Here is a 10,087-nt window from a genome sequence, read left to right as displayed (position 1 = left end):
AAAAACTCTTATTTATCTCATATTTATAAACCGGATAAATACAACATGCAACTTTTAAACAAAGGACCCCGCAATAGATTTATGGTTTTGGTCAAATTTGCTAATATTTAACAGGATTTAAAGATTTGGCATCCTAACAAAGGCATAATAGATGATCCACGAAGATCCAAATGCGAACAATATTGAGTTATTGGCCTTGGAATGTCATCCAGCCCAGTGTAAAGCAAAACGTGTTTTAAAAAAAAAAGTCAAATGAATATTTTGTATGTGTGTCTAATAATAAATAATTGAATTAATTGGCTTATATGAGATCGAAATTTGAAACAAGACTGTTATAATCCATCATTTCAGGATATCTAAAAATTTTCAGAACTAAGCATTTATACCAACTTGAAATAGTATTGAAAAAATTGCATTACATTTAATCAACTCAACGGGCAAATATTTATTACTTCCGTCATTTGACTAAAATTCCATAAATCTTAAAAATAGAAAATTTTTTAAATTTTCAACTAATAACCTCTCTTCCCAAACGGTAAAAAAAGTCTTTTGGCTTTTTTGGTTTTCCTCCATGGCTGCACGTTTCAAGGATAATTAACAGCATACCTACTCTGCTCAAAAACCTGTTCCTTAATGATTTTAATGAAAGCATATTCTTGCTCGCACACATACTTGTATATTATTAAATATTATAATTATTATTCTTTATTGATATGAAAATCAAAATATTATAATGAATATTTATAAGAAATAGATAAAAAAATCAATTCAAAATTATACTTTTTAATTAAATAACAAGTACAAAGTTACTTAAAATTATTTTGATGAAATGTTCTATGTCGAGATATACACTTTCATCAAAATACTGGTGTCCTAAACTTGTACTTTTTTTACGCAGTAGTTTTTAAATTATTCAGTTTTCAGTCGCATAAAATGATTACCTAAAATTTTTTAAGGCCTTTAAGAGCCTTGCATTAAGCTTAGTACTAAAAAATTAACATCGAAACCCCATTGCCATGAAAAGTGGATGCCACAGCTCCAAAAATTGTTCTTTTAGTAGAGTATTTAAAATTGGATGAGTAAAATGATAAAAAAAAAATTGAAATTTTTCTTAAAAAGAATGAGTATTCTTTGCTTTCAGATCCGAATCTAGCGACTAGCGATGCGTACGAAAATATTTACAACTTATATACCTTTTCATTTTATTATTAATATGAATTTTCCACATAATGATTTCATCATTTGTGCAATAATATTGACTTTATTTTTACATAGTATATAATTACATAAATAATGAAAAAATTATGTGAAAAATTTATTAATAATATTATGAAAAGGTATAAAACGCATAAAGATTCCCAATTTACCTCCGCTAAATTCGGTTCTCTACCCTGGACAGAACAAATACAGAAAACAAAAATAAGCGATATCTGATAACCAAAGAAATAATATATTAAATATATTTTTTAAGGGTTAACAAACAAAGCTTCTTTAAGAACTAAAATGAGAATGAATACAAATGAATCTTATTTTAGCGTAAACTTTTTATCTTTACTCTTGGTGTAAGTCTTTTCTACTTACACAATAGTGTATGCAAAAGAAACAAACAAATATATAATTTAGTTTTTTTTTCTCAAATTTGTTCTTTTAATTTTCAAATCTAGACGATTTCAAACTAAAAGATTTGGAATGGTATTAATATGAAAAATAAATTATATTTTAAAACTAGTCAAAATAAAAAGGCATTTAAAAATAAAAAAATTAATTATAGTTTTTATTTTTTATTATCGTCCTAAACGTAAGAAAAGCGCATGTTTACATTCACGATTATTATCGACCATATATTTTTCGTAAAAATCTTGTATAAATTCTTCCACCTTAAAACCAAATTTTTGATATAATATTACAGCAGGATTTGTTGCTGATACATGTAATGTTACTTCTTTACCCATACACGTTTGTACTAAATGATACAACATAAATGTTGCAATACCTGTTCGTCGCCATTCAGGTCGAGTGAATATAAATGAAATGTATGATTCGTTGTATGCAACGTCGGGTATCATAAATGCAAAGCCGATTATTATTTTCTTGTAAAGTACAACACATGAAAAATCGGGATAACGTAATGATTCCGACACTGAAAAATAATTAACGGCATTAATTTTAGTACCTGAATGACCGAGCTTTACTCGGTTTTTTTTTTTTTTTGAGTTAAAAGGCACAAATTTTATCGCTAGTATAAGTTAATTGTGTAAAATATCTCCACACAAATACCAATTTGAATGTCCCGTTAATGTACTTTATTTCGTGGCCAATAAATGTCAGGAAGAGTCATATTTTGCAGTCAATGTTTCAGCTTTTTCTGGATCTAAATTGGATACTAAAGAAACCCGAAGAACTAGGTCCAATCTGATGTCAGAACATGACGCCTCCCATCAAACTCTGCAACATTTTGTCTAAGCTATTTTTTGATTGGTTCTACAAAACCAAGTATTAGCCATTATAGATTAAAATGATCCACCTGTATATATTCTATCTCAAAATCACATACTATATCTTAATGTTTCTTATGGTCACAATAGAATTTCTGAAAATCTTATCGTGTGAGGCTAACCTAAAGGCAGTACTTAAATACCACTTTCTGTAATTTCCAAACATGTTTGAGAGCATTTATAAATTATTTAATATTTAAATATTTATACTTACTATCAATTCCTGGCCAAAAGTATAATTCACACAATAAATTAATAGCTGGAATATGTTCGGATCGAACATAACAATAATCAATGGGTGCATTACTTCCACATTCCGTTTCTAAACTCGGATGTTTATTTTTCACTTTGATTTTTAATTCATCCATTAATGCCAACCAAACAGGTTTTCGATCCGATGTATGTATTTCAAAATCACGTCGAATATACGGTTTAAGTATACGGTTTGTGTAAGGTGATAAAAATGGTTTTGGTTCATTATAGCCAATTAATTTTAAATGGAATGGAATATTTTCTTGATTAGTTTTAGATTTTGTTAACATTATAGCGTTATGATAACGATCTAAATATTGATCTGTTATTTCATTTTTATTCATTTCTATCGGCCTATTTGGATTTTTTGATAGTTCATCATAGATTTTATCAATGTTAAATACTTTTATGTTACGTTCACGTTTCTGTTTACGTAAACGTAATTTACATAGAATACGTCGTAAATGTGGAGAGAGAAATTCTTGTCGATTTAATTTGTTAAATAATTCATTTTCTTCGTATGTTGTCAACGGGGCTATGCTAAAAATTAGAATATAAATCAGTGCTTTAGAAATTCAAAAGTAGGCAATAAATTTCTAGGAGTAACGGCAAATATATATTTTGGGATGCAAAGATTTATAAAGATCATTTCTGAATGTTAGGCATAATTAATCTGAATATTTTGGTTACAAGATAGTCCATCAAAAATAGTTAGCTTCATAAGATTTTTCTAAAAATACATACAATGGTTTTAATTTTCATTATCTTGTCAATTTAAGTAATAATCCAGTTGGATGTTTTATTTTGCATTCTAAGAATCATACTTTTGTTGGTTTTTAAATGGGTACCTATTTTTATTTATTATTTTTTTGAAATATTTTATTATAACACAAAATAACATACAAAATATTTAATATTTTTTTTATTTTGTTAAGAAAAAGTTCCTCAAATAAGCTTAAAATTTTTAATATTAAACCATAACATATAACCCAACCTAATCCTTTAAGCCTAGCCCAGGAGCTTTCCCCAAGCCCGATTCTGTATAATATTATACCTAGTCCCTTTCCAATATATTAGAGTTAATTTTTCTAGAATTTGATATGTATTTTTGATGGACCCTCTTTTAATTATTAATAAGTTTCATACCTATCTTTCGGGGAATAATTTGGACATTCTATATTCTCCCAAGGTCTTGTTATGCTATTACTGGGATTAAATAAGCTACTTAAATTTACAGGTTCACTAGGTGTTGTATTTTTGTTATCTTCCAATTCGTGATACTCCAATGATTGATTGTCTTCAGTTTCTTGAGATTTTTTAGAATCTTCCTAAATTTTAGTGGAATATTTTATTTCTATCAAACTTTGTACCAAAAGACTGATACCATGAACTTAAAAACTAATTTTTATCTTAATAGTACAGTAACCTTTTTGTCTGAAGGTATCTTGCGTCAAATTGGGTAGTTTGGTTTTTTTTAAAGAGTTGTTTATGATGTTGATTCAACGATTAATCCAAGTTTTCTACCTCGAGCGGCGAACACAACATTATCAAAACTAAAATAAACCAGAAAATTTTCTACTTTTATTCAGCTTTTGGGCGATTTTAACTCTAAAAAATAAAATTTTTCAATTACATATGCCCAATATTGCGTTCTGTGATCAACTTATAAAACTTTGTATATTCATTAGGCTTGTTTATAAAGAGTTTAATAAAAAATGAGAGCTGTGTAGACAGTGTTTCATCTTTGAGTGCCCTCAAAGCTCTCTTTCGCAATATTTAATATAAAAATTAGGAAAGGGAGATAATATATTTTCCGAAGAAAAAACCTTTGTGATTAAAATACACATAAAACATTGCTTATAATTTAAAAATTCGAAAAAATAGATAATTTTTAACAGCTGTATTTTGAAAACTTTTTCGTGGACAGAGACACCAGCAACAGTTTTGGATTCAAAATCTACTTTGATAAATGTTAGGTGTAGTTATATTTCTGGTATATTGTCAATATTGCGTTCATCGCTCACTGAAAACTTGGAGTAATCATTGGGTCAACAATATAAACAACTCTACAAAAAAATCAGAATTTGATGCAAAGTCTGATGTATATTGTTACTGTACTATTAAAATGTTTGAAGCTGTTTGACTAATCACGCATCGAAATTAAGATTTATTAAAATGAAGAAGAAATAAAATAGGTTCTACAAATAAATAGAAAACCAAACGGATAAAAGAATGGTTTTCGCAAATTACAAATTACTGAATCAGCAAATAATAACAATTTTTTTCGAATACAATTGTTGGGTATTCCTATAACCAAAATTTATAATAGCACGTTAATTAATAAACCTTTGTCCTTTGTGTCAAAAATCTTTACCTGCTAAGATCAGTATCTGCAGGGCGTCAGATTCAGAATTTTCGGGTCCGAAACCTTGAATCTATTAATCCTGTGTAGCGTCTGGCCTCAAAAGAATTATATAGCTTTATCCGATTTTAAAATTGTCTCTTACCCAAAGACGTCTCGTCTTCGGGTGACAGGTCGTTTTCAAGGAGGGCACAGAGGGCTCTTGGTTTAGATGCTAGGGACCCACTTGCGGTTGCCCTTCTTTTTGTTGTTATTATTATTATTATTATTACTATGATTAGTCAAACGCTAATTAAAAGGTTATATTTTAAAATACTTACGAAAAGATCACTGAATATCGACTGACTTGAAAAATCAAAACTATCAAAACCTAAATTATAATCATCATCGTCGATATTTAAATTAAAATTATCGTCATCGAGTGTTGGTATTAAAGGAATATTAAATATTTCATTATTTTCTTGATTGCTGCTACAAAAAGAAAATCTTTTAACATTACAAAATTAAATTGTTTTTAAAGGTAGTTCCTCTAGTCAAAAAGATTTAACTAACTACCTACGTTATACATATCTGCGGTACCAAGACATATATGGTTAGTTCCTATTAGTGGAAGGTGTCCAGTATGACTCAAAAATTTTTCATTTTGATTTTTTTTAAAAGGGACTTTTTTTTTAAGTAAAAATGGGTATTTTGATTATTTTAAACGATTTTCGGGTAATCAGGCTTTGGCATCACTGGTAAAAATACACACGTACTACATACAATGTCTCATAATAGTATAGGAGCTCGCAACGCTTTCGAGAGAGAACTTTATTATAGCCGATTTTATGATTTGTTGTTCTTCTTGCTCTTTCAGTTAGAGCTTGAGCCATCGGGCTGGAGGTAGTGGTTGCGTTTAATACTGCGCAGCTTAAATGTACAGGTAATACAGTGCAACCTTAATATAACGAACCTCAATATAACGAATTCCTCGATTTAACAAATTTTTCGCAATCCCCTTGAATTGTCCATAAGAGTCAATATAAAATATACCTCTACATTACGAATATTTTTTGCGAACAGTCTCTTTATAACGAATTTCAACTATAATAAAAAATTTAAATACCTCTAAATAACGAAATTCGTCAATTCAAAACCTTTATATAACGTATAAAGTCCCACCAATATATGACAGTTAGTATGCTCCATAGTATGTAATTCATGTCGCGAGAGGTTCCGACACTTTTTTCCTCTTTATAACGAATTTTAGACCAACTTAACCTCAATATTACGAACCTCAGTTTAATTACTTGATATAACGAATATTTACTGATTCCCTTCAGATTTGTTATATCGAGGTTGCACTGTAATTCTAAATTTTAAAAGTATTTTAGTATATAAATACTATCGAAGATAATAAATGAGAACTCTAGGACATTTCGAAATAAATTTCAATTTTTGCCCCAATTTCCTAGATTAGTTTTTTGTATTTTATAAATACGTATTTCGACTACCAAGTAGTCCTCATCGAATATAACAGCAATCAGCATTTTTTTATTGTCTTCTTTATGTAATTCTTTTGAATTTTTTTTAAATTTATTTAATTTTAAGTTTTTGTATACTTAAATAACATAATATTAAAACTACAGACATACTAAAATACTTTTAAAATTTAGGATTATTGCCTGTACATTTAGGCTGCGCAGTACTAAACGCAACCACTACCGCCAGCCAGATGGCCCAAGCTCTAACTGAAAGAGCAAGAAGAACAACATATCATAAAATCAGGCATAATAAAATTCTTCTTTTGTCGACGTTGCGAGCTCCTGTACCATAAATACACACTATTTCTTTACCACCTCCACTGAAAATAATTCTCTAAACATGTTATTTATTTTAATTGTTAATCAAAACTACGAGATCAATTATTTTCATTTTTTAAATTATTCAACATATATTCTGCTATCAAATATTAGTTTTTCATTAAAATAGCAGATTCTTTGTCATTTTTTGTCAAAGATTTGTCATTTTCCCACGCTTGTCTCATATAACAATGTACAGTAGATTCGCGGTAGTCCGCCCCCCCCCCCTGTCTAATCTGACACCCCTTGTAATCCGACATAACTATAATATTAATTACAATGCAGATTTATTATAAATACATAAATTCTTCGTGGCTGAAATTAGAAAATGATTGAAATCTTATCACTTTGATATGTAATTTGGCGGATTACAAGGCATTCTTTTTCAAAAAGTTCCGAACTACAGGGGGTTTGTGGCAGTACTCTATAGTCCGACAAATTCGATAATTTGATACCACCTTGCAAAATGTTTGTCGGATTACCGTGGGTCCACTGTATTTGTTTTAACAATATGTCTTGTTTTTTGAGGGTTTCTTAACATATTGCGCTCGTGGAGGTACTACCTTAAAAAAGTTGCAATACCTATTATCATCAGTGGATATTTCTTCTTCATATTTTAATCGTTTTGGAGGAGCTTCGTTACATAAATCATTACCGGTAGCATCTATCACAGGTTGAACAAAATTGTATTTTTCTAATAAGATTTTATTTATTATTTCTAAATCTTTCTGAATATTCAAAGTATGCTTTAATTCTTTGTTTTGATGTTTAATTTGTGTTAAATCACTACCTATAAATGGTAAATAATTTCGTTAAAATAATTACAAAAAAAATATTTTTTTATACTTACATAATTGAACGATTATTTCTGGACATAAATTTGGATAAGTTAATTTCCACCATCCTCCTTCACCTAAAATTTCTGTTCCCGATGTAAAAAACAGTGGGCTATATATTGATAATGTGCCGGAAACTGTCCCAATCCAATTTTTTTTACGTTTACTAAAATAGAACGATTATATATAGAATAGGTAGAACATCATTATAATTTAATTCGTTTATCGATTGTGATAGGAAACTCACAAATCTTTTCTAAATAATACATGCCAATGCCTCTCAATGTATGAATTAATATGAACCTTCCAATGGAAAAAGCCATACCGACCAGTACCTTCTGATTTATGCATAATATCGTACAATACTAATGTTATCGCCTGGAACCTAATTTACATAATAAATATTAATAATCCGCGAGGTTTTTCAATTTAGAAAATAATTGATTTTACCATGGCATTTTAGAACGATTAAATATTTCTTCACCACCGTTATTGCATTCTGTACAAGTAAAATCGAAAAATACATCCCCGATAATTCCACCAGGTGTTGATTTTCGTTTTAAACATAAAATATGAACTAATTGATTACATTTTTCACATTTTAAACATGGCTTTAATATTTTATCTTCTGATAATTTACAATATTTACAATTCATTATTTATTTTTTGTTAAAAATTTTTATTTGTTAAGTTAGGTTATGTAAAAAATCTCGTGTTGTCATAATCACGGCCGTAGACTAGAAAATGTAATGTGGGGTACATAGCAAATAAATAAAGAGAAGGATTTGTAACCGTCCACAGGGTTGCCAGATTGTGCTACTTGTCGCAAAATTAGGCTACTTTTAAAATTCATGTGCTACCAAAAATTTTATCCTGCTACTTATCGCAAATTAGGCTCTTTTTTCAGGTTTGTGAAGAGTTCCAATCGTCCACCTAAAAGTTCCAGGAAGTCGGGAGATAGTGAAATAAATCTAATTACACCACCGATGTATAATAATACTGTTCGATGTTTTTGATGTTTTGTGGATTTAATTTTTCCGTAATTAAATATTTATATAAAGAAATATACTTCGAGTAATTTAAAATAAAAGTGCTCAGAATTGTCGAATATACTTGAATATGATATTAATAATCAAACAAGTGAAAACAAACAATTGACTGAGTTAATTGTTGAAATGCCATGTATAGACAGTCTTGATGACGCAATCGTTTGTTTTTTGACGTCACGTAAATAAAAAAAGATATCCACATTTTAAATAGTTAAAGTTATAAAGTTTGCACTTAATTAGCGCCCTCGAGGGTAAACAGTGATGTTTACGAAAAAATGTTTCAAACAAAATTTGTTTATTTTTTTATGAGGAACATTTTTTACATTTAAATATTTATTCTATCTCTAACGGTTTAAAAGATGGGTCCCACGGACTCAAGACCCAATTGACCTATATTGCTCATTTACGAACGCGACCTCACTTTTTATGTCCTGAGTACGCTTTAAAAATTTCAGCTTGATATCTCTTTTCGTTTTTGGGTTATCGTGTTGAAAAACAGACGGACAGACAACCGGAAATGGACTAATTAGGTGATTCTATGAACACCAATACCAAAATTTTTTTCGTATTATCATTATTTTTAAGCGTTACAAACTTGGGACTAATCTTAATATACTATGTATATTTCATATATACATGGTATAAAAATATCTTTTATTACTGAGCTCTGTAGAATTGGTGTTGCCGGTATCGGGAGTCGGGAGCAGTAGGAGAGACTACACGATTTCGGGAGTTTCTTGATCAAATTTGGAGAGTTGCCAACCCTGAACCCTAGCTGACACTCATTCAAATATGGTCGGTTTGAATAAAAAGGGTACCAAAATGACGAGGAAAATTCTGAACACGATGAACCCAAAAATGTCCGACAGTCTATTAAAAAAACTAGCAATAGTTAAATGGGTAGCGGCGGGAGTATAAGAAGGATTATATACGAAGATAAAACAGAAAAACTCGAAATATAAGGATTGTATACTGAATTCAAACCTTGAATAATTGATGTAAATTTTCAGGATTATTAAGGATCACGTTGATAGATTATTTATTATATTATACATTTTATATTAGCCCCCACTGTGAACTCTTGTTCATAAAACTGATAAGAGTCTGTATGCTGAGGGGAATAATCACTTTGCATTTTGCTTTTCAATTTAAGAAATCTTGCCACGGTGGAAGGTATAGTGGGATCGTTTTCGTGGATGACCTATCTTCGGAAGTGTTTCATATGCGTTTCTTGCGCTGTGTTTTTCAATGT

General features: G+C 29.5%; 1 protein-coding gene across 1 annotated transcript; it reads right to left on the bottom strand.

Annotated features, from left to right (window-relative positions):
- Positions 1 to 1,784: 1,784 nt before the first annotated feature.
- Positions 1,785 to 9,970, bottom strand: LOC123290566 (cysteine-rich protein 2-binding protein). Its single transcript, XM_044870802.1, has 9 exons — positions 9,964 to 9,970; positions 8,237 to 8,387; positions 8,034 to 8,171; positions 7,801 to 7,952; positions 7,533 to 7,740; positions 5,430 to 5,580; positions 3,894 to 4,075; positions 2,710 to 3,287; positions 1,785 to 2,140 (listed from the first exon to the last, which is right to left on the bottom strand). The coding sequence occupies exons 1-9, from the start codon at positions 9,968 to 9,970 to the stop codon at positions 1,785 to 1,787; spliced, it is 1,923 nt and encodes a 640-aa protein (XP_044726737.1).
- Positions 9,971 to 10,087: the final 117 nt, after the last annotated feature.

Source organism: Chrysoperla carnea, chromosome 1, assembly GCF_905475395.1.
Source record: "Chrysoperla carnea chromosome 1, inChrCarn1.1, whole genome shotgun sequence".
Lineage (NCBI taxonomy): Eukaryota > Metazoa > Arthropoda > Insecta > Neuroptera > Chrysopidae > Chrysoperla > Chrysoperla carnea.
The sequence above is the reverse complement of the archived record's forward strand: the minus strand, read 5'-3'. Positions and strand labels throughout refer to the sequence as shown.

Excerpts from the sequence above, each read along its gene's own strand:
- LOC123290566 (XM_044870802.1), bottom strand. Across the intron at positions 8,172-8,236 it reads AATCGTTCTAAAATGCCATG|GTTCCAGGCGATAACATTAG; the intron begins GTAAAATCAATT and ends TATGTAAATTAG. Across the intron at positions 5,581-7,532 it reads ATATCCACTGATGATAATAG|CAGCAATCAAGAAAATAATG; the intron begins GTATTGCAACTT and ends TTCTTTTTGTAG.